We start from the raw sequence: 24,978 nt of genomic DNA on the forward strand, positions 1-24,978 counted from the left end.
GAGAGCGTTCTGAAGGTTAAAATGAGAACTAAGACCAGGCTAGAGCGAGGAAAAGTGAGGTCAGACCTGGTCTGGCATGTGGCTGGACAGCCGCTGAGACAGCACTCAGGCATTTGGTGTAGCCGCCTAGGAGGCGGGGCCTCCAGGGAGTGCCGGGAAAGCCCGAGGGCCGGCGCGGCGTCCTTCCTTTTGGATCCGCCATCTGTGGTGAGTGTGTGCTGTGGGTCGCTCTCCCACCCGTGGCCTGCTAGCGCCCCTCCTGGGTCCCCAGGTCTCACCTGGTTCCTCCTTTTCCTCATCTTCAGGTGGGACTGCCGCCCAGATGCAGATTTTCGTGAAGACCCTGACGGGGAAGACCATCACACTCGAGGTACAGGCTAGGCGGCGGGAGAAGCCAAGGCCTGAACGAGGAAGGGCCTGAGGGGGATTTCGGGAGCCCTAGAATACGTTTCCGAGCCTGGGTTCTGAAACTTGGCCTTAAAGTGAGGTTTATCCACTGAGCAGGGGTTGAGAGCAGGTTTTTGACGCCTGAAGTCCGAGCCTGTCGTCTCTAGTGATTTTAGTCCGGTAGCCAACGCGGCGGTCGCGCGCTGGGAGGGAGGCGCTCCCGGCAGGTGGGCGCGAGCACGTGGGGCCGGGCCGCAGCTGGCGGTGCTGGGGAGGAAGCCTGCGCCGGGTACAGCCCCGGGAGGCTTCCTTCTGCCAGCTTCAGCCCGCACCGACTCGGGTCCTGGAAAACCTTCAAGTTGAATTCCGAGCGGTTTTTTTCTAGTTTTTTACGTTACCAATATGTTTGCATTTTAAAACTCATAGGTTGAACCCTCGGATACAATAGAAAATGTAAAGGCCAAGATCCAGGATAAGGAAGGCAAGTTAATATTTTGTAATTCAAACACTCAACTATAGAGGCTCAGGGGCTGGACATAACTGCTCGTGGTGGGGTGGAAAGAGGTCAGATTGTCAAATGCTTTTGAAATAGCACAATAGATAAACGTTAATCAGCGTGTAGTCACGCTGAGGTTGAGTTCACATGAGTTTGGACGAGCAATTTAATTTACACTAGTTTCCTCATTTGTAAAACGGTCTCATAAACATACTAAGTTAAGGTTAAATATGGTAAAATGTGTACATACTTAAAATTATACCTTGGCTGTAGTAAGAACTTATCGATAGCTATTAGTACCATTTCTTTGACTCAGGATTGTAAATCTTGGGCAGGTACACTTGTTCTGATGTCACTAATTTGTTTTTTGTTCACCCTCCTCCCTTAGGAATTCCTCCTGACCAGCAAAGACTGATCTTTGCTGGCAAGCAACTGGAAGATGGACGTACTTTGTCTGATTACAATATTCAAAAGGTTTGTTTGGAGGAAAGAGCAGCCCTTTAAGTATAAATGAATCTTATCTGGGAAATTTTGACAAATGCACAAAAGCGGGGAGAATAGCATTAGATTAGCAATAGGTTCGCAGGTGATGCCTACACCAGCATTTAAGAGTGTTGCTATAGGTTTCTCACATTCTGGATTTTGCAGATTGCATCCTGTGGTGTAATTTAATGTGTTCTTTAATCTATAAACTCATGGTTTATATAGAAATCAGATACCTCTTTTTTCTGTAAGACTCCCTCATCTGTGGTATTTTGTACTTTCTATCACATCTGGTTAGAAGATTCATGATGCTGGGTATCCAGCCTCAGTGGAGCACTAAAACACATCACACACACATTTTGCATGGGTATGACCATTAAACCTATGGCACAGTGGTATTATATAAGGAAAAGTTAAATTTAACTGTCAGCCATATATGGAATACATCAGTAGCGTTAATGTAACCAGCGTTAAATCCTGTTTTGTCCTCTGTTCAATTAACAGGAGTCCACTCTCCATCTTGTGTTGAGACTTCGTGGTGGTGCTAAGAAAAGGAAGAAGAAGTCTTACACAACTCCCAAGAAGAACAAGCATAAGAGAAAGAAGGTAAAGCTGGCTGTCCTGAAATACTATAAGGTGAGCCAATTAGTTTTTAACCTATAGGTAATGAATTTTGTTTGCGTCTGTTTTCACATTCTTAATATAAAAGTTATATATGTGTATAAAATTATATAATGGGATTCACCTTTAGCTGCTTTTTTCCAAACTGAGGTTCTGATTTTGAATTCAGATCTGGGTTCAGGGTTTAACTCTACTGCATACAAGTCTGGTTTAAAAAACAAATTTTTTGAGTAAAAGATTTATTTAGAAAGATGGACACTCCATAGACAGAATGCAGGCTGTCTCAGAAAGCCAAGAGAAAGCCCAAGAGGTTTGAGCTTGGGTATTTAAAATTAGATACACCATAGACGGTGCAGGCCATCTCAGAAGGCAAGAGAGCACCAAAGCTGAAGTTTTTTGTTGTACTACTGGTGAGGATTTGGGGTGCTTCGTTCCATTTGTAAGTACTAAAAACTACTACTGTGATTAAAAGGTTAAATATTTTGAGTCACTTAAACTAGATTTTGGAATATGTTGCAAAATTATCTTCACAGCAAGTTTATGCTTTTTTAGGTGGATGAGAATGGCAAAATCAGTCGCCTTCGTCGGGAGTGCCCTTCAGATGAATGTGGTGCTGGAGTTTTTATGGCTAGCCACTTTGACAGACATTATTGTGGCAAATGTTGTCTGACCTATTGTTTCAACAAACCAGAAGACAAGTAATTGTGTATTGGTTAATAAAAAGACATGAACTAACATTTAACTGGAATTTTATTCTAATGATTTGAAGAATGGATTTTAGGCATCAAATTGATCACAGTATTTTTTTGATAAAACTACACTTGGCCCGAATTACGTTGTATTTAATAGTAGCTGTCTGAATATAAGCCAGTTTATTAGTTTTTTGACCTCAGCACTTTGGGCCGGTAATTTCTTTTTGTGGAGGCTATCTCTTGCATCATAGGATGATAGAACAGCATCTCTGGCTTCTTACCCACTTAATGTCAGTAGCACACCGCCCCTCCCCACAACCAGAAATATCTAAATGACCTTTGGGGGTATGGGGTGGGGGACTACCCTCCCTCCGAGATTGAGAAAACCTAATTTGTGTGAATTAGCGTTATAACCTTGCCTGAAAAGCTGCTACAACTTAACTTGCCTCATACAGAGGAAGTGTAAAGGCTGAACTCTAAATTGCCTGAATTTCTGGGGTGGTTTGGCTGGATATTTACAGTCTGCAGTGCAACAGAACACTATTATTCAGTGTTGAGCGTGAACTCAGGAATTTAAATTCTAATGTTTGCTCTTTGGTACTGCTGACACTGAGAAATAAGGTTTCATAATACTTGATTGGTACCATATTTTGCCTATGGAGCAGAGTTCAGAGGGGGTTGCTTCTCTTCATATCACTGAACTAAAGCAAGCACTTGAAGTTTATTACAGTCTCTAAGTATTAGATTTAATGGTACACTGATAATTAACAAGTTCCTTTAACCACATTCTTTTACTTATTTCAGGATTACTAGTTGTAGACATCGTTAAGTAAGGTTTCGTATTTCTGAAGCGTTTTGACAATTGCATATGTTAACACTTGGTAGAACTGCCTGGTACTTTTTGACTAGTAGTGGTGAATTACTACCTTCAGTAAAACAAAACTAGTTGCTCTATAAAGCAAAATATTTACATTTTTAATGTAACTTTAAAATCCTGGATCCCAAGACGTCTTGGCTACAACTTCTTTTTCTTCATAACAAACAATATCATCCCCCACTTTAAATTCTATCTTTTCTTCATCCAAACTGAGACCACAGTCCATTCCAGTTTTGCTGACTGAAATATCATCTTTATGGTGTTTCAGTGAGATTAATGAGCCTTTAAAGAAAAAAAAAAAGTTCATATACTCAACAAATAATGAGTACCCACTAAGTGCTATTGTAGTCAGTCTGGTGTTGAAAATTACACTAAAATTCTTAGAGATTTTACAGTCCTGTCTTGTTAAATGATGGGACTAAGTACCAAGGAAACCAAAAAAATGAAGTTAGCAGTAAACAAGATGGGATGCCCCCTTGCAGAGGACGGGATTGTATTCAGGACTCAATGAGATAAACTGGGATAAAGACGTTGCAGGCAAAGGGTCATTAAGAAAGGATAGAAAAAAATACGTGGATCAAGTGTAGGAGACCCTGCTCCACACAGTTTCTGAGGCCCACAACCTGAGCCCGGTCCCTGGTGCCTATCACGGCTCCACACCTTGGACCCCAAAGGCTCCTCCTGCCCACTTTCTCCTCTTGTCTACCCGAAGCAGCCTCCCTTCCCTATGCACTAGGATGATTCCCGCTCATCTGGGAAGGTAGTTTGGGGCAAATTTTTAGAACATTAGAAAATCAGTTGGATTAGATCCTGGAGGAGTCATCGGGACTCCTGGATGTTCAACTGGAGACCTCCAGGTAAGAGTTAGCAAAGAATGGCCTGAACCAGGATTATGGGAGTGAAAGATTTCAGATAGTTACCCAGGGTCATCAGGTTTTCGTGACTCGACAAGATACAACAGATTTTTATGTTGCTTACCTTTCCAAAGAACATGTCCGTTACGGATTAATTTAAATTTTTTTTGTTTTTCTAACTGTCCCTTTTGGACTCTGCAGCCAGCTACAGGAACTTTTTTCTTCCCTTCTGTTATAGAGAAGGTAGCTAGTATAGAAGCCTCACCTTTAGGAAGAAGAGAACATGAAGTTTACAGAAAAAAAAAATTCTGAGAAATACATAATTTCTGACATTCTACAGGGCAAGAATTAAAGGTAACTCATACATAGAAGTCCTGATTTTCTCTGACTCCATTATTTTCCTGAACACTATTAGAAATAAAAAAAAAAATCTTTGGGTTTTCTTGAAAAAGAAAATCAAAAATATATGTGGTTACCAAAATAATGAACAAAAGAAAAGTGGAACTTTTACTTTTTTGTTTAAATAAAATGCAACAGAAGATAACAGTTGATAAGTGTAATTCCTGTCTGCTCCATGAAAAACTAGTTTTCAGTTCCTCAATATATTTTCTAGAATGGATGATCTGTTGTTACCTGATTTATTTATTTTTTTATAGAAATCTATTTTTACATTTGTACTTTTTTTAAGTTGAATTACCTGATTTATTTTTATTTTTTTCCTGGTGGGGGGAGATAATCAGGTTTATTTATTTTTTAATGGAGATACTGGGGATTGAACCCAGGACCTCATGCATGCTAGGCATGCATCCTGAGCTATACCCTCCCCCCTTGATTTATTTTTAATCTCACCACTGGTAATTTATATCCACTTAATAGTAACTAATTCTATGACTCATCTTAATTTTTTTAGTGACGGAAAATTAAATTCCAATAATGACACTGTTAGACACTATAATGTACCAATTTTTTTGTAGGGTTAGTGTTATTTTAGTGCTTACTCCTAGAAACCCTCATATGACTCAGTTTTCTAAATTGCTCTTAGCACAAGAATATGCAAATCTCTGATCATATTTAGTAGGTCAGAAAATCCTAAAGTAAGTTTATATTGTGGACCAAAAATGGAAATACTGAATCTCATCATGAAGAAACATCAGACTAATCCAAATTAAAGTACGTTCAACAAAGTCACTGGTCTATACACTTCAAAAACATCCAAAAAGACTCAAGAACTAAATGTAATCTGTGATCCTGCACTGAGGGACAAATACATATAAAGTACATTATTTAGACAATGGACAAAATGTGAATATGGATTGTGGCTTAGATAAGATTATTAATGTTAAATTTCCTGAGTTTTATATTTGTTCTGTAGCTTTATAAACAAACATCCTTGTTTTTAGGAAATGTATGTAAGAGCAAATGAACACAGTATCTCAAATTTATTATCAAATGGTCCAGGAAAAATCATGTGTATGTGTGGAGGGAGAGGGAGGACTAAAACAAACGGCAAAATGCAAACAACTGGTGAGCTGAGAAGGAGTTCCTTATACTTTTCTAGTAATTTTTCTGGAAATTTAAAACTATCATCAAAATTAAAAGTTAACCAAAACTGTATGTGGGGAGGAAAAAACAAAAAATGATTCAGTCTATCTAAAAAAAAAAAAAAAAAAAGCGTTTAATACAGTCAAGGGATATGTTAGAAAAAATATTTTTAAATGTTTGATATTTAAAGTAAATTTTCTTCTCATGGTGGATTTCTCTGCCAGCTACATGACAAAATCAATGGCTCATTCCACAACATTGGTAATAATCTTTATGCCTTCCACCCCAGTCTACTCTGTATTACAATTAGTTATTTATGTTCAAACTTGAGGGCAAGTTCTTACTGCCTTATTTGCCTTTGTATCCTCACAGCCAAAGCACGACACCTTACGGAGGGCAGGTGTTTATAATTCATATGAAGTTCCAGTGAACTCTATGGTAGTCATTTTTTGTAGAAAACGGGACATGTGTTGGAACAGTGAAATACATTTCCCTTAAACTTTGCTTTCAAATGTTATTTACAGGAGGTAAAATATGAATGTTTAAAAGTAACATTCAGTGAACACTCACCTATTACGTGCTCTTCCACATTGCAGGGCAATCTGCTGCTCAGTTCCTCCTGCAAATCTTCAATAAGACGGTAGATGATTTTGTGAAGTTTAATTTTTACTCCTTTTTTTGCAGCTGACTGCTGTATAACATTGGCTGCATTCACATTGAAACCATATATAACACCTGGCAAGCAGAAATACAGTCAATAAAATAGCACAAACATTGCATAAAACTGTCTTTCAAGCAGAAACTCAAATTGAAATTATTTCCTTTTACATAAATTAAAAGCAGGTAGGAAAGATGAGAAACTATCTTTTTTTCTCACAAAACTAGTTAATTTTCAAATTAATGAAAAGGTTTTATGAATTCTATTACGGCTGTTAAACAAGGAAAATTTCCTAATGATTTTAAAATCCAATCATTTAAGAAACATTAAGTGCCCATAATGTGCACCATAACATGCTAACTGAAACTTTTATTTTTACACCTGAGAAATAAAACAAAAAATGACTAGGGCTGAAATATTATTACATTATTTTAATAACAATTCTGTAATTAATTATAATCTTAAAGTCTATAGCTTTTGTGGTTTACTCTTAGGTATTCAGCTGGCCAAAAGATGTTCAAAGATACAGCTGATCCCTTAGCAACATGGGTGTTAAGGGCGCTGATTCTCTGTGTAGTTGAAAATCCGAGTATAATTTATATTTGGCCCTCCATATAACCAGGGTTCCTCCATATCCATGAATTCAATCAATCTCGGATTGTATAGTACTGTAGCATTTACTACTGGAAAAAATCCATCTATAAGTGGACCCACATTTCAAACCCATGTTGTTCAAGGGTCAACTATAGTTACTTAATTGGTAAAGTCCAAGAGTTATTTAAGAAATTAAAGAAGTTCCTTGGAGCTGACCATTTTACCAAAGAATAAATAATGTATTTAACTACAAACACCTTGAGGGTAGGGGAAACAAAAGCAAAACACTCTTGCCTTAAATAAGTGAAAAAAATCTATGCAAACAGCTTAATCAGGAGAAAAACACACCATCTTGAAAGTCTTGTCATTATGAAATCATTCCATACACGATACTACCTACATTACATAGTATAGTCAGTGCCCATAAAATACTTTGAGATAACCAGCATTACTGAAAACACCTTTTCAGTAGTAGAGGTAACATCCAACTCTAATCAAGTTAGGTCATGAAGTACCTCCTCCTAAGTGATTCATTAATCACTCAAAAATGATGGTGCTTTGCCTAGATGTTAAACCTAGTTAAAATGATAGTCCTGCAGTCATGAATTTCCTTTCTGTGTATCATAAGTTCGATTAATAAACAGCCCCTGCCTTTTAGGCATTTAAAGCAAAAAGGAGCTTTTGGTCTAAGAAAGATATGACTTAAAAAATTATAAGTAAACAAAAATAGGCAGCCAAAAGTAGAAGATGAAGTAAAGTACTGAATAGGCTGACTGCAGGCTTAGGAGCATTCAAGTCTAAACAAAAGACAACCATGGGTTTGGTGGGGAACTGGGAGAACTGAGGAAGGGCAGTAATAGTACATCGAAAAAAACAATCAAGAAACACTACTGGGGCTTGAAATAGTTGTGCAAGGTTTCAGTACAACGATGACAAGTGGAGCTGTGGCTTTAGTACTGCACATCCCTTTTGCCCTCCATTGCTAGCTGAGACTGTTCTGTATCAAGAAGGAGGATGCTAAGGGGGGTAAATGTCAGGTGTGACTATCCAAACAACAAAAACCAGAAGCAAATGGTTCTAGGGAACTCAGTTAAACAAACAAGAAATAGACTTCTTACCATGAAATGTTTCAGCAAGGTTAACATCATTTTCACTAATATCACCCACACCAAAATGTACTAATTCTAGTTCACACTCATGTGAAGCATCATAGGTATCCATAATGTCCAAAAGGGCCTCAACGGAACCATCAACATCACCTAAATGCAGCAAAAATTTAAAATTATTGATGTTAAGAGTTAGGCATTAACAGACAAAAATGACAATAATCTATTGAAAGCAATAATAAGAATGGCATTTACCATGAAATCCACTTTTATTTAGGTTTATTATTGTAAATATTTACTTAACTGAATAAAGTATAATGAACCAAATGTACACTTACCAAAAAATCAGCAAGAAACATGTTTACTAAGAAAATCTCCCCCCATGGGAAATAGGCAAAAAGGGGTAAAGGGCGTCAAAAGGTACAAAATTCCAGTTATAAAATGAGTATGTCACGGGGATATAGTACATAGCATGGTGACTACAGTTAATAAAACTGTATTGCATATTTGAAAGTTGCTAAGAAAGTAAATCTTAAAAGTGCTCATCATAAGAAAAAAACCTTTATGTATGGTGACAGACATTAACTAGACTTACTGTGGTGATCATTTCACCACACAAGCAAATATCAAAATTAGTATGTTATACACCTAAAACTAATGTAATCTTACATCTCAATTTAAAATTTTTTGGCTTAAATTTAATGGACCAAATTAATTGTGACAATAACAAAATACATATATTCCTAAAATGAGTTATAAAGTAAAATCTTTTAAGACTCACCTTTAATAATTATAGGAAGTACATTTGACTCTCTTTCTACTCTCTCTTTTAGCTTTAAGGGTTGCTGCTGTTTTTTCTCTTTGTATTTTATAAGTGATCTCTCCTTCCAGTGCAAAGTGCCATACTTCTCACGGGCTTTCCGATGTGCTTCCTGGTGTTCCTTTCGCTTTTCTTCTATTAATTTCAGAGACTCTTTATTTTTCTCTTGTTCTTGCTCATACTTCCTCCAGTCAACAACTTGACGTGCCCTTGGCTTTTTAGTGGAAAAAAAAAAAAAGACAATTATTTAACTAAATAAAAACCAGTAACTACTGGGTTAAAAGCTTTGCATTTTTCCTCCACTATGAAATTAGCTTAAGTTAAACACAAAACCACTAATTTTAAAGTTTCAAGAAACTTCTAAAACTTTAATATTGAGGCTTTGTGTAAATTTGAAATTATTTAAAAATCTTTTCTCAAATTATTAAAAATTCTATAGCCAAACTAAAATGACATCACTGGCTTCCTAATAGCCCTTATAGTACTGAATTATTTATTAACAATATTCTTATTTGGCATAACATTATAGATTGATATTTTAAATCATTATATCATATCTAATATATAGGAATTAAGCTTGAGATACCTCAGATTCTACTTCAAGTATTTCATCTCCTGCAGAAGGGAGGTCTCTCCAACCTACAATTCCCACTGGCATGCTGGGATAGGCCTCATTGATTGTTTTTCCATTTTCATCAAACATTAAGCGTACTTTTGCCCAACTCTTTCCAGCAACCAGAATGGAGCCTTTTCTCAAAGTTCCTCTTTGAATTATAGCTGTAGTAACAGGACTAATATGAAAATAAAAGTATATATTCTTAATGCCATAATCAAGATGTCACAGCACTTTCTCAAGTAGAGCAAAGATAGTTTTAAGAGATTAAAAAATATATGTATAATAAGTACACAGGGAGTTAATTCCACCACTTCTCAACTTCTCAAGCAGTTTTTAATACTATAAAAACACTGCTTCAGAACAGCAACCTAAATGTCCACCAATGGGAGAATGGATAAAGAAAATGCAGTTAAAAAAAAAAAGGTCATACAATGGAGTATTATACAACCTTAAAGAAGAAAATCCTGTCACGTGCCACAACATGGCTGAATCTTCTGGATGAACATTATGCTAAGTGAAATAAGCCAGTCAAAAAGGACAATGCTGTATGATTCCACTCATATGAAGTATCTAAAGTAGTCAAAATTATAATAGAAACAACTACTAAACGGTAGTTTCCAAAGGCTGGGAGGAAGAGGGAAGAGAAATCAGTGCTTCAAGAGCAAAGAGTTTGTTTTGTAAGATGAAAAAGTTCTAGAGATCTGATGCACAACTGTATAAATATATTTAATACTACTAAGCTGTAAGTTTAAAAACAGTTAAGATACTAAATATGTTATGCACCTTTTAGCACAATTAGAAAAAAAACATTTCTTGTAAGGTTAGGATAGTGAAGGGTGCAGACAGCTAAGTGTTCTGACAGAATCCTAATCCCCTTTGTATAACTAATTTGTTAAGCAGTGAGAAGACCTCTTGTTGACAGGGAGGGAAATTAAAGAAGAGAACACTATTCCAACAATCTTACTATATTTATACTAATAGGTAAGGACACAAAGAATTTAGAAACACTGAAATGCAACAATTGGTATTTTATTCCAATTTATGTTAGTCTATAAGGCTTTACCAATTCAGTTAAGTCAGTGGGGAAAAAAAATCAAACAAATTGATCTACTTAAGTCATCTAATATGACTACTAAATGTATACATATAGTTGCTAAGGCTTGCTGATAACTGCATTTTTGTGTTCCGTGTGCTAGTACAATAAAATATTTTTCAAAACAAATGCTTCAAAAATACTATTCATGGACTAACAATAACATGCAATAAAAATAATATATTGGCATATAATCAGGTCACAAAAACAATGGAATAAAATGATTAAAACACAAGAATTTTAACAGTCCTACCCTCTTCCTTTATCTGTGAAAGATTCTATTACTGTTCCTTCAACTGGACCAGTAGGGTCTGCTTTCAATTCCAACATTTCTGCAAGAGCGACTGTTGCCTCTGCCAAAGCCATCATATTATCTCCCTTTAACGAGAAAAAAAAGTGTTAATATATTAATAAATATTATCTGTAAACATAAATACCTAGGTCAGAAAGCTAAATAATCCTTGACAGTTATCCTTCCTTAAACATTAAAAACATGAATTAAAACATGAATTATTAGAAGGAAGGAAGGGAAGGAGGGAGGGAGGAGCAAAAAAAACTGACCCAGAGACAGGTATCGCAAGGAACAGTGGCTATTTTTTTTTTAAAGGATGGCCACTAGTGCTTGTTAATACCCTTTCATAAACATGCTTCTTCCTCTCCTCCATTTGGCTCTATAATTGTGTTTATTTCTCACTTTCTTTACAGTGCTATTTTACATTTGAAGTTCTATCCACTTGAACAAACTTTCACTGATTTTATTTGATCCACTCAAGAATCCTGTAAAATAAGTAAATCAAACACTACTTACTCTTAGTAAATAAATAAGGAGAAAAGCACTGACTAGACCCAGGCTCTAAGCTATCCTCTGTAACTACCCAGCTGTGCAACCATGGAAAATCACTTCACCTCCCTGGATCATCTTTCCTCAGTTATAAAACAAAGGAGCTAGATAATTCTTTCCCTTTAATAATCCGTGTTTACTATGCTTTCTAGGGCTCCAAGATCATGCAGCTACTTAACTGCTGGTGGAACTGGAGCTGATGGACAAGAGACTTGTCCATTCTCCATGTTAGCTAAGAGATTGCTCACAGTTGTTATAGAGTATAAAACAGAGACAACTGTAAACAAAATCGACTGAACACTTTTCTCTCTCACACCATATACAAAAATAGACTCAAAAAAGCTTAAAGACTCACATATAAGACATGATACCATAAAACTCTTAGAAGAGAACATAGGCAAAACATTCTCTGACATTAATCAAAGCAATATTTTCCTAGATCAGTCCCCTCCCAAAAAAGAAATAAAAGCAAAAATAAATGGGAACTAATCAAACTTAATAGCTTCTGCATAGCAAAGGAAACCATAAACAAAACAAAAAGACAACCTACAGATGGGGAGAAAATATTTGCAAATGATGCAACTAACAAGGGGTTAATTTCCAAAATATACAAACAGCTTAGTATCAAAAAAACCCCAAACAACTCAATCAAAAATGGGCAGAAGACCTAAATAGACATTTCTCCAAAGAAGACATATAGATGGCCAACATTCATATGAAAAGATGCTCAACATTGCTAATTATTACAGAAATGCAAATCAAAACTACAATGAGTTATCACCTCACACCAGTCAGAATGACCATCATCAAAAAGTCCACAAATAATGAATACTGGAGAGAGTGTGGAGAAAAGGAAACCGTCCTACACTGTTGGTGGGGATGTAAACTGGTGCAGCCACTGTGGAAAACAGTATGGAGGTTCTTTAAAAAACTAAAAATAGAGTTACCATAACATCCAGCAATCCCACTCCTGGGCATATATCCAGAAAAAATGAAAACTCTAATTCAAAAAGATACACGTACCTCAGTATTCCTAGCAGTACTATGTACAATAACCAAGACATGGAAGCAACCTAGGTGTCCATCAACAGATGAGTAGATAAAGATGTAGTGTATATGTGTATGTGTGTGTGTGTATGTATATATATATATATATAACACAGCCTTAAAAAAAGAATGAAATATTGCCATTTGCAGCAACATGGATGGACCTAGAGATTATCACACTGAGTGAAGTCAGACAGAGAAAGACAAAAAATATATAATATTACTTACATGTGGAACCTAAAAAATAATACAAATGAACCTATCTACAAAACGGAAGCAGACTCGCAGACATAGAAAACAAACTTATGGTTACCAAAGGGGGAAGGCAGAGAGGGATAAATTATGAGTATGAGATTAACAGATATGCATCACTATATATAAAATAGATCAGCAACAAGAATTTACTGTATACAACTATATTCAATATCTTGTAATAACCTATAATAGAAAAGAATCAGAAAAAATACATATCTATGTATAATTGAATCATTTTGCTATATACCTGAAACTAAAATAGTATTGTAAATCAACTATACTTCAATTTAAAAAAGCTGACTATAAACATTTTGCTTACTCATCCACTTATTCCTAGTATTTGTTCCGATTTACAAAATGCTGCTCTGAAAAGCAGAGCTGGGGTTGTGTCTTTCCATGAGATAGTCCTCTGTATCTATCTTGGAAAAGAAGGCCTCATCTTACTTCTCCACCACTCTCTCCCAACTCCCTCCATTCCCCCACCTCTGCCATGCCTCCAAATTTTCCTGAGCAGTTCTATATCTATCTATCCACTGATCTGATGGTATCTGGGCAGAAAAGGTGCTCATGTCTTCAAAAGTTCTAATCTTGCCACCTGACTTTCAGAGCACAATAGCAATCAAGGTACAGTAGAAAAATAACAAGGTGATAACAAAGATGGCGTTTTATGAGTTTCAGAGAAAAAGAGGCATAGTTTTACACCCCCCCCCTTTTTGGGAGGAGGTAACTAGGTTTATTTATTTATTTGTTTATTTTTTAATGGAGGTACTGGGGATTGAACCCAGGATCTTATGCATGCTAAGCAGACACTCTACCACTGAGCTATACCTTCCCCCTGGCCATAGTTTTACTATTAATGGAGGCATAATTTTTACTCTTAATGGAGGCTTAGCATCTTGGAGGTAACAAATTTAGAAAAAGTAAAGGTAAAATAAGACTTAATTGGAGGAAGGTGGCCACATATACTATTAACCCTTCAGTGAATGATCAGAAGAAAAACAGTCTACATTATGGGTAGGAGGGTACAGCTCAGTGGTAGAGCTCATGCTTAGCATGCACGAGGTCCTGGGTTCAATCCCTAGTACCTCCATTAAACAAACAAACAAACAAACCTAATTACCTTTCCCCCAACAACAAAAAAGAAAACAAAAAACCCCAAAAAAGTCTACATTATGAATAAAACATGGAATATGATAAGAACAGACCAAAAAAGTAAACTGTTACTTAGCAGCAACCTGTATAGGACAACAGAATTGGAAAATGCTGTCACAAAGCAGGTACTAAGCTTTCTTCAAATTTTTTGACAAGAAAAGAGTAATTGGTAATTTAAAAGGAAACAGAATTCATCATAAATAACATTATAAAACTTGCATCTATTTAATTCATAGAAACATTGTGTCAATCAATAACAAACTGAACCCAACCAAGTGTTTTATCGTTGTATTAATTAACTTTTTACTTGTTTAAATCTCTCTTGAATGCCTTAAGACATATTCTATAGTTTTTTCACTATAAAAACAAGCACTTTTTATTACCAACTGGATTTCATTTCTGATTAAAAGTCTCTAGCCTATTATTATACTATCCCCACATCATTCACCATTTATTCTCCTCATTCTAAGTATCTCATAGTAAGAAAAGCATTAGATTTAGACCCTATTTCCCTGGATTGGCAGCTGACCTTTCAGAGCCTAATTTCTAATCTGCCAAATGAGGATAGTAATACCAGCTTTGCCTAGCACTCAGAGAATTTTTAAACAAGGGAAATGATGTACGTCAAATGTTCCTTAGTTGTAATGCACTTCGTGAACACACTGTCTCAGAGGCGCCTGCACTTACCGTGAGTGCAGAGACATGCACTGCTTGAACGTCGCCTCCATAATCCTCACACACCACGTCGTAAGCTAGCAGTTCTTTTTTCACTTTTTCAGGATCAGCCTCAGGTTTGTCACATTTGTTAATGGCAAGGACAATAGGAACTGACAGAGACAGAGTTAAGAAGAGTGCAGAGGATGACACTTCAATTCCAGGTATTCATTGTGAAAGACACCAACTTTCTCTGGCTTTCTCTTAACTCACTGGACATATGTATCTAACAAAGACCTAAAAGGACCCACTTGAGACCAACCCTACTCTACTTTCTACACATAAAGAAGAATTCCAGATGAGGGATGTCAAAACTACGATTATAAGCAGATCTGAATTAAGAATAGACATTTATGATGATTAAAAAAAAAAAAAAAAAACTACAGTATTTGCGGTAGAGAAAGGCCTACCCTTAAACCTGAAGGCAAGATCAGCAACTATACTAGAGATAATCTCCAGAAAAAAATCAAGAGAACATTCTAATTCAATTCTAATCCCACTAGGTCATTTGTCTCTTTTTTTCCAGGAGCTATGAACTCATTGGTAAAACCCAACATCTCCCCCTGGGGTGAAACTAAGTATCATTATTGTAAACATTCTTTTAGGATTTATAGCAACTCTTTCTTCACACACTTAGCTCAGTGACTGACACAGTATATTCTCAATAAATGTTTATTAATGAATGAACCAAATAATCTTATAATCTACTTGTCATTACTAAACATACCCTCTCACTAGAGAACTCACAAAATTCAGAGATAATTCTCTGGCTGGGTTCCACCAACTCTGCAATTTTCTCAGGTATCAAAGGAACAGAAATTGAAAAGAGACACAAAAAAGCTATGCAATCCACAACCAACTATTATGAAAAAGTATATTCTATATCAATGAGCTGGAACTTAAGGGACTAAGAGAACAGGTATAGAAAGCACAATGTTAAGGAATTTATCTTCTCTCAACCAACTGCTTTTTTACGGGGACCCTGACATATTTATTACTAATATTTTTGTTATGTTTCCTAGAAACCTTGAGAACATAGTCCATGCCACAAAGGCAGATTTTAGGAATTAAAATGTAAAGAGAGGAACACTGAAGCTAAAGACCAGAATCCAAATGCAGACATGTCACAAATTAACTGTAATTTGGAGGAGGGGGAGAGTTTCTGCCACCCTCTGGGTCTTGGTTTTCATGTTGTGAGATGAAAAAAAGTCAAAACAAAGACAAAAAAACTAGACTAGAGCAATGATTCTCAATCTTTTTTTTTTTTTTTTTTGCTTGCCATATGATACACTCCATCAGATGTACCTTCTCAAGACAACAGTTTTTTCTCAGTGGGTATAGGGTCACATCAGAATAAAGAATAAATATACGAAGTATGTTTGTGTGGTGTTCATTATTACAAATTTTAAATGGAGAAATAAGGGAGAAGATAGCCAAATGACTTCCCAAAAGTTTCAGTTTTATACCTTTGACCAAATAAACACTTGTTTAAAGCAGATGAGGGAAAAGTCTCTTTCTAGGGAATTCCAGATAATAAATGAACAAGGAGTAAGAGTATAAGCACTTTGTAACTCCTAATGAATTTAGGTGATGGGTACATAGGGGTTCATTATTCTAGTCTTACTTTTATATCTGTTTAAAATTTCCATGATAAAAAGTTTTTTAGAAAGACTGTCACACCATCCCAAGTAAGTGAACAGTAGAAGGACTGTACTTATGGTCACAAGTCTCAAGTTAAATCCTGCTACATTCTTCCTAGTAGTCAATGTCTGCACGAAAACAATTCAACTGTCTTTCAGCCTTATTTGTAAAACAGGTATGATAATCCTGGGATTGCCAGGAAGATTAAATGGGCAAGATGTTAAATGGCCCCCAAACAGCGACTCTATGTAGGAGATTCTTTAAAAAAAAAAACAAGTAACTTCCTTCCTGATACATGTAAGTCAGCCACACGGTACCTTGAGCATCCTTGGCATGCTGAATGGATTCTACAGTTTGTTTCATCACTCCATCATCTGCAGCTACAACCAATATGACAATGTCAGTGACCTGAGCACCTCTGGCTCTCATTGCTGAGAAAGCAGCGTGTCCTGGAGTATCAAGAAAGGTTATCTTTTCCCCAGAAGGCAGAGAGACTGTAGAAACATAAATCCAAGAACACTAAGGACTCAAATATGTACTTCCTTAATATAAAGGAATATATGTAACATTATCAACACAATCAATAATTCTTCCAAATAATTTTATTCTTTCCGGTAACATACCAAGGAGACTTTTAGGGTTTTCAAGTAACAATTTCAAACTAAAACTCTTCCTATTTCTAGAATTTCACAAATGAGGACCGACTGGTATCTATTCTGGAGAAAGAACAGATTGATAGTTGTATAGGCAGCCACTCCTACATTAGCAAACACCAGCTGCACAACTTCCTTCTGCAACAAGGGCAATTTAGTACACAGTTAGAAGCTCAGGATCTGAGTCCAACAGCCTTGGTTAACCCTGGCACTTACTAGTTGTGTACCTTGAGCAAGTAACTTAACCTAAACAAGCCTCAGCCTCCTTATCTGTAAGTAGGAATCGTAATACCTACCTTATGATGCTGTTGTGAAGATAAAAGATAAAGCACATAAGGTGTTCAGCATGGTGCTAGGCACATGTTAGGTGTTCAGTAAATGGTAGCTATTATTTAATTATTGGTAGTAACATTATCACAACACAGTATTGAAGAATTTCAGGCTCATTAAACCAAACTAAGAATGGGCTACAATAAAAAAGGTATAATCTACTTATGGAAACTTTATTAACCATCTGCTCTACATTTCATCAAACCAATACTTTAAGCTTTAGCCTTCCTTTTACTTTGAATTTGTGTATTTCATACTACAACACTTGGCTTAAGAAAGTAATACGTAGGGTTCCCAAGCACATTGTAAGGTAATTTGTGTTCATACCAAGAAAGGCACCAATGTGCTGAGTGATGCCTCCAGCTTCCATTGCTGCCACTTGAGTTTTTCGCAGTTTGTCAAGTAACGTCGTTTTCCCATGATCAACATGGCCCATTATAGTAACAACTGGGAACTTTGGGGTTAATAAAGCTGGATCTGCCTGGGGCCTACAATTAACAGCAAAGGAGTTTCATGTCTTAAGTATCAGAAATACTTTATAGCCAGTGAGTTGGTTTGCAGTTACTTCTGTGAACTGCCATTAACAATAAAACCCAACATTCAGCTTTGATTAGATACACCTATTTTCCTCTTCTACACATACAATGACTTATGACAAAATATATAATGACTGCCCACCTACTTTTGGCATCTTCATAACAACGAGCAGAACTGCATAAAGTTTTAGAATTCAGAATCAATATACACACTTGGCAAACCAAGAAAAATAACTCTTAAAAGTTTTATAATAACCCAAATATACATTCTGATGCTTTAAGCATTTTGAAGAAAAGTTTAACCTGTATTCATACATCATTTTAATTGCAGAAGAAATTTTAAGAGAAATCTTTCCATTAAAAAGTGTGAGTAAAACAATCCTTGGTCTCCTCCCCCCAATATATACAGTTAAGTTTTACCTTTTTACTGCATCTTTATTTTCTCTGACTTTTTCTTGTTTTAATTTGCTCCATTTTAACTTCATTCCTGCCATCTTTATCACTTCTTTGATCCAGACTTCATCTAAATGTGAGTCTGCTTCTAGTGAATCTATGTCAACAGCAGTGTTCATTAAAGATTCATATATATAATCTAGGTGAAATAAGATAAAACCTTTTAGCATCATGAATTGAATGTTCAAGAAAGTGACCTCTGTTAATAAATGTCTATATAAATGATACACTCGATGAGAAGAATAACTATCTAAGCTGTTTCTCTAATGTTAACAAATCACAAAAAAAGCTGAAAAGAAAATAAACTTTAAAATATGATACATTTATATTAACTGATATTTCTGCACATTCATAAATATTTGAATATTTACTATGTGCCTTAGGAACCATGTGAGCCATCAATAAAACATTAAATTGCATGTTGATTCTTGTTATTCAAGGTAGTTACATTCAATAAACTCACTGGGAACAGTTAATTAGCAAATACTGAATCATTGCTCTCAGGGGAAATACATGCACATTGCTTATATATATAGTAGTTAAAAATATTCACACATGAAAACTATCTTAAATTCAAAAGAGGTATGAATATAATATTAAATAAGCTTCAAATAGATAACTTTTACTTAAACCATAGCAAAACAGTTTTTGTTTTAGAGTACTGATCCGTATATTTTAATTATTGTATTTACTTGGTGATACAAAGGAATTATGGTTATTGGGTATGTGTGTGTGTTAATGTTTAAAAAAGAGAGAATCCTCACCTTTCAGTGATACAGAAGTATTCATGGATTAAATTATATATTAATAATTGTCACTGGCTTAGGCATACATTATGTTTATATTATTTCATTCTTTCTGCTTTCATATATATATATATATATATATATATATACACACACACACACACACATATACACACACACACACATACATATGAAAAATGCCAATAAAACGTTCTAAAAAATCAAATCTGTTACTAATACCATTTACAAAATCATATCGCTACAGTTTTCCCCGGGAAAATTCTGAATGATATGGCCATATCCATTTGTTCTCTTTAACTTTTCAAGTCACAAAATGATTACATAATTCAACTGCAAAGTTAAAAAACACAAGACAGTCCTAATTTTCCACTCTTTGTGAGGATATACATTCAAAATAGTGGTAACACTTTTAGGCAGGAAACACATTAAAACTCTAGATCTGCTGTGATTTACAAAATAACAATTGCTGAGTCATAATTTGGTCTGTGAATAAGAAAGAGCACTGGCTCTGGAGCCATACTCTCTAGGTTCAAATTCTGGCTCTACGACATACCAGCTGTGACATCCTGGGCAATTATTTATCCTCTCTAAGCCTAGGTTTCTCAGTCTATAAATGGGGACAGTAATCATACCTGCTTCTAGTACATTCTGAGAATTACATAAGTTAATACATATAAAGTACTAGTATATAGTAACAGCTCAATAACTGAGTTATTATTACTAGTTCTTTCTTTTTCCCAAGAGTTTGCTTCACTTGTTACTTTATTTTGCTACAATAATAGGCTATTTCTTTTTTACTAAATTTTAATGTCAGTTTATAATGAAAACTCAAATTTTTTTCCAATAATCCTAAATTGGTAATAAATACAGCAGTCTATTGTTATCCACAGGGGATTGGTTCCAGGACATTCCCTCCACCCTACCCTCCATACCAAAGTACACGGACTTTATATATAAGTCTCTTACATAAAACGGCATAGTATTTGCATATAACCTACACATATCCTCCCATGCACTTGAAATAATCTTTACATTACTTATAATACCTAATACAACATAATGCTATATAGTCTCTGATGTGCGGCAAATTCAAGTTTTGCTTTCTGGAACTTCCTGGAATTTTTTTTTTTTTTTTATTTGTGGTCTGTTGAATCCACAGATGCAGAACCCATGGATACAGAGTACCAACATCAGTGGTGCAATTAAGGAATTATAAATAACAAATAAGCTGTACATTTATAATAAAAATAGTATTATTAAAAGTTGTAGTTATTACTACGAATATTTTTCTGCTGGCATTACACTACAGATATTGTCAAAATGAGTGCAAAAAAGGAAATTAGGGAATTATAGAAAAACAAAAGAGTATAAATATGGTCCCTCAGTCTAAAACCATTCTTCGAACTCATTCTGAAGGCCCCCCAAATTTCTGAGAAATAACGCTTAGTTCATATTAAAAACTCTTTCCCACTTTTATTAAAAGCAAAATCTTGGTGAACTATATTTGGCAAAGAGCCAAGAAACTAATTAGGGTTTGTGAATGAAAGTGATAAATACTAGAATCACTTAACATCTTTTTAAACCTCCAGTCTAATTTGCATCCTTGAATGTCTTAATTTCATTGCAAATGAAATACCAGGTATTCCACAATTCCATATTTTTCCTCATAAAATTATCTGGCTTACCTATGTCTTTTTCCATTGCTCTGGCCAGCTCCTCAACAGTCATTCCAATCCATACCTCCACCTCCTTTTTAGATTTTCTTGAAGATAACTGAGATTTCTGTGACCTTTCTTCCTATTAAATATTCAGAATGTATAAAGAAGATAAAACTTTGAATGACAACTGAGATTTATTCTGGAATATCTACCACAGTCTTGGCTCCTAGTTCTACCAACACTCCCATAAGTAGTTAAACGTTGGAGTAAAATTTAAAACCCTGCATTTTTAATTTACTGTTACACACTGATTTGCAAGTAATCAAATTCATCAGCATTACTGAACAACTAACCAGAACTTCCCTTCCTCACAAAGATTTATCATAATGGTCTACTGCCTGGAGTGTAGCATTACAACGTAAATACTTCATAAATGACAAAATACTCAAAATGGATTTCTACTCATGGCTCTAGGCACTATCACCTCAGATCAAATAAAAGAGAAACTGACAGAAATATATTACTACCTTCTTTGTTACCAGAAGCCTATGTTGAGATAAAGCAGCCCTGATGAGTGCATCTGTTTGCCAGGGCCGGGCATACAGCTGAGCGGTCCACACCGGGTAAGCAGACGAAAACATATGCCTCCACTGTGCTAATGTTCTTCTTTGACACAGGCTATGCAGCTGCCTACAAACAATGTGAAATCGTAACAAGTTCTCCAACTTCAGTAACTTCTGGTTCATATTTCTCCTAGGAAGAAAGTTTTAAAATAATATTTTGGTTAATATTGAAATCAAGTTAGCAAATATTAATTAGGTATCTACTACATGCAAAGCACTGTGCTAGAGTAAATGAGTAAAACTGGGTTCCTGCCCTGAAAAGAGCTCAGTCTAGTCAGAGAGATGGGATTCCATACTATCTCCTGATATTAACTATTATTATTGTTAATGTTCCTACCATAACAACACTGAAATACAATAACAAACTTATAAAGGGCACTTTTTTCATGCTTGAAACATCAACTAACCAAACCACAAGTACAGAGGCTTTTTAAAAGTCATCAACCTCTTTTTCACCTCTTCGCTAAATACCCTTGGATGGGTGGGGGAGGGAGCACATTATCCCCAGTTTAATGCACAACTTCAAACATGCTGTATAAGAACTCATTATCTCCCTCTGCTAATCTCTCACTTCATCTCTTACACTCTTTGAGTCCTTTCACTCCTCCCTCCCAAATTTTTGTTATTCTGTCCCACCTGTAATCTTCAGCGGTTTCTCACCTAATCTTTGAGCCTTTGTATATGCTCCCTTTACTTGGAATTGTCTTTCAACCTTAACATTTTCCCCTCCTCCCAACCCCTCAACAAAAAAGATGAGTCAGAGTGGGAAGAAGGCACCCAATAAATATCTATTGAAAAATGCCAATACCTATTGAATAATGCCTTTTGAATACTACCCTTGGGATGAAAGAAGAGTTTATCGAGAGAAAACCACAAAGAACTCAACACTATAGCTCAAAACTAAGAAGTATAGTTTTTTTCTCCTTGAGTCTTCTATTCCATCTGACCTCAAGACTACATTTCTACAGCTTTGCTTTTCAGTGTTTAAGGGAAAGAGCAACTAAATACTGTAAGAAGTGTGTTTTCTCCTCAGCAAACATTTCCCGAGTACCATCTTCCAGGCACTGTATTTGAGGTTGTTGACTGAAAGTTTAACAAGCCGGAGTACCTTCCTTCAGAATTCAGTCTTTAAAATGTTCCGATATAATAATGCTTAAATACCTCAAGAATGGCACATTTAAAAAAATCTTATTTAGGTACATTTCCCTGGATTAAGACATAAAGAATGCTCAGGAAGCGCAAAATTCCTTGAGAAAAAAAATTTTTAATGGAGTCTGAAACCAGATTTCACAGAGACACAGAAAAACGGAATGCGAGATAAGGCCCGACAAGGAGATTAACTAAAGCACATACATATCGAGGCAGGAATTCGAAAAATACATTGGGGAGCAATAAACCAAATACCAAAACTGTAAGGAGCCTTATTTGGTACTTATTCCAAAACTCTCATTTTACAGAAAAGGAAAATGAAGTGAGAGAGGTCAAAAAGCCTTCTCCAAGGTCATACCGCAAGTTAATGATAGGACTAGAATACAGGCTTTCTGATTCCCAATTCTGTGTTCCTCCGCAGCTAGGATATTCTTGTCATGGAATGTGGAAAAGGATGTTGGAAATAATGAAGTTGCGTTGGTGGAAAAGTCTGAATAAAGGAGTTGGAAGCCTCGGAAGCTATCTGAAAGGTAAAAAGAAGTCACTGTAGAAAAATTACGGATCTGGGTTGGCTTCACCTCGAACCCGAGCCCAGAAAGCCCTGGGTAGAGGGGAGGCCGGGGCGTGGGGAACACCTGACGCAGGGCGCGGGGAGCGGATGCAGCCTACCGCTTCTGGTTGAACAACGCTTTCGTTACGCTTTAAGTAGGGTCACTCAGGAATTAAATGCATCATGGAAGGGCTCCCGAATGCATGGTGTTTATGATTTGTACCCCTAACACATTAGGCCGAACAATATATACCACCCGGGACGACCCAGCTAAGGGACCCCCACTCACTTAACTCCTACATAGGGCCAGGGCATCCAGACTCTAAAGCCGGGCGGAGATCACCTTCCGGACCCGGGAAAACTGTCTGTTAGCCAGTCCGTCCCCGAAACGGTCCCCGTCAGGCTTCCGGTGTCGCCGGAAGCGGTTCTACTCGGAGTTCAGAAGTGGGACTTGCGAACAGTAGCTGTTGTGGGTGGGGCTCTCGGAGCCGTCTGGGAGTTAAGGGGTCAGCCTCGCGTCGATAATCGTTTCTGCAAATCCCTTCGTTTTCTAAGAAGTAAATTGCTGATACTCTGTGTCTGTGAGTGACCTCGGTGCCCACCTTTCCCTTTCAAAGTAAAGTTGAACGGGGAAATGTGGGAGAAATGAGATGTCTTTAAAAGACATAGTAACAAGAAGGGAAAAATGCAAGGAAACGTGCGATAGACCCACTTAGTATAGAGCGGGGAGCAATTTGTCTTTCAAAAGTCGCCTCAAGAGGGTAGGATTGAAGTAGTAAAGCCGCAGTGGCCTCCAGTCCCAGCTTGTTCCCAGCTGTGTAGACTTGGGGACGTTGTATAAATTATCTATGCCTCTATTCTGCAATATGGTAATATAGTAGTACTTAGAATAGCAGTAGCGGTAAAGTTCATAAAGCAGATGGTTGATCGTAAGTGTTTGCTGTTATGCTTATTAACCTCCTCCCAGAAATTAGCATTTCCACATCTTGATTGGACATTGTCTTTTGGCCCGTTCTTTTGACCACAACTATTCTCATGAGTCTAAGTATTGTTTTATCTCTGTCCTCAAGGTCTAACACTATCCTAGGCTAATGATGTGGTACATACAGAAAAGTTACTCAGGAATATACGTACAGTTATCTCCCTCCCATAGTCTGGCCTCCCGACTCATGCCCCCTTCCCTTTTTTAATGTTTGTCTCCCCAGGGCCTACCACAAACATGTGTAATCAGTGTTGCTGAATGACTGAAAGGAAACCTCTGTCCTGGAAATCTTTTTAATCAATTTAACACACAAACTTGAAAACTACTGAAGCATTTCAATTGCTATCATTTTACTTACACTCACTTAAGTGCAATTTCTGCAAGAAATTATTCTTTGCTCTCTTTGCCTTGCCAAGCAGTTGAGAAGGAAACAAGCAGAAACTGGTTGGAAGAACATAAAAGAAGTGGGCATCTCTCTCCCCCCGAATATTAAAGTGAAAATAACCAATGCTTTTCTATTCATGAAGATAATAGATGCTAATGTAGAAAATTTAAGTAATACCCCAAAATATATAAAGTAGCTTAAAAAAAAAAAAAAAAGCTGAGGGCAGTTAAAGGAACAGGCACCCACCAGGAAAAGCCAAAGCTGGAAACAGTAGAGCAACAAAACAACATAGTATTAGTTATAACCCAAAATACCAAATAAGTATACATGTGTCTGTACTTAAATAGCGAGAAGGAACAAATTCTCCTTACAGAAGAATTCCATAGATATATGTGTATAACCT

General features: G+C 36.3%; 2 protein-coding genes across 5 annotated transcripts; one reads left to right on the forward strand and one right to left on the reverse strand.

The window, feature by feature from the left end:
- The first annotated feature begins 171 nt into the window (after nt 1–171).
- Nucleotides 172–2,724, forward strand: RPS27A (ribosomal protein S27a). Its single transcript, XM_010951866.3, has 6 exons — nt 172–207; nt 306–370; nt 814–868; nt 1,272–1,357; nt 1,871–2,002; nt 2,540–2,724. The coding sequence occupies exons 2-6, from the start codon at nt 323–325 to the stop codon at nt 2,687–2,689; spliced, it is 471 nt and encodes a 156-aa protein (XP_010950168.1). The 5' UTR covers nt 172–207; nt 306–322; the 3' UTR covers nt 2,690–2,724.
- Nucleotides 2,720–23,617, reverse strand: MTIF2 (mitochondrial translational initiation factor 2). Of its 4 annotated transcripts, XM_010951868.3 has the most exons (15): nt 23,498–23,617; nt 23,017–23,181; nt 21,414–21,639; nt 20,914–21,025; nt 18,429–18,600; nt 17,800–17,960; nt 16,807–16,983; nt 14,822–14,961; nt 11,093–11,217; nt 9,717–9,921; nt 9,092–9,344; nt 8,323–8,463; nt 6,523–6,687; nt 4,535–4,675; nt 2,720–3,838 (listed from the first exon to the last, which is right to left on the reverse strand). In XM_010951868.3, exons 3-15 carry the CDS (start codon nt 21,630–21,632, stop codon nt 3,666–3,668), a joined length of 2,184 nt encoding a protein of 727 aa, XP_010950170.2. In that variant the 5' UTR covers nt 21,633–21,639; nt 23,017–23,181; nt 23,498–23,617; the 3' UTR covers nt 2,720–3,665. The 4 variants fall into 4 exon arrangements, with proteins under 4 accessions (XP_010950170.2, XP_045370309.2, XP_010950169.2 ...); XM_045514353.2 differs by lacking the exon at nt 23,017–23,181 and having other exon boundaries at nt 16,807–16,869; nt 23,498–23,612; XM_010951867.3 differs by lacking the exon at nt 23,017–23,181 and having other exon boundaries at nt 23,498–23,612.
- Between the last annotated feature and the right edge of the window lie 1,361 nt (nt 23,618–24,978).

Source organism: Camelus bactrianus, chromosome 15 (assembly GCF_048773025.1).
Source record: "Camelus bactrianus isolate YW-2024 breed Bactrian camel chromosome 15, ASM4877302v1, whole genome shotgun sequence".
Lineage (NCBI taxonomy): Eukaryota > Metazoa > Chordata > Mammalia > Artiodactyla > Camelidae > Camelus > Camelus bactrianus.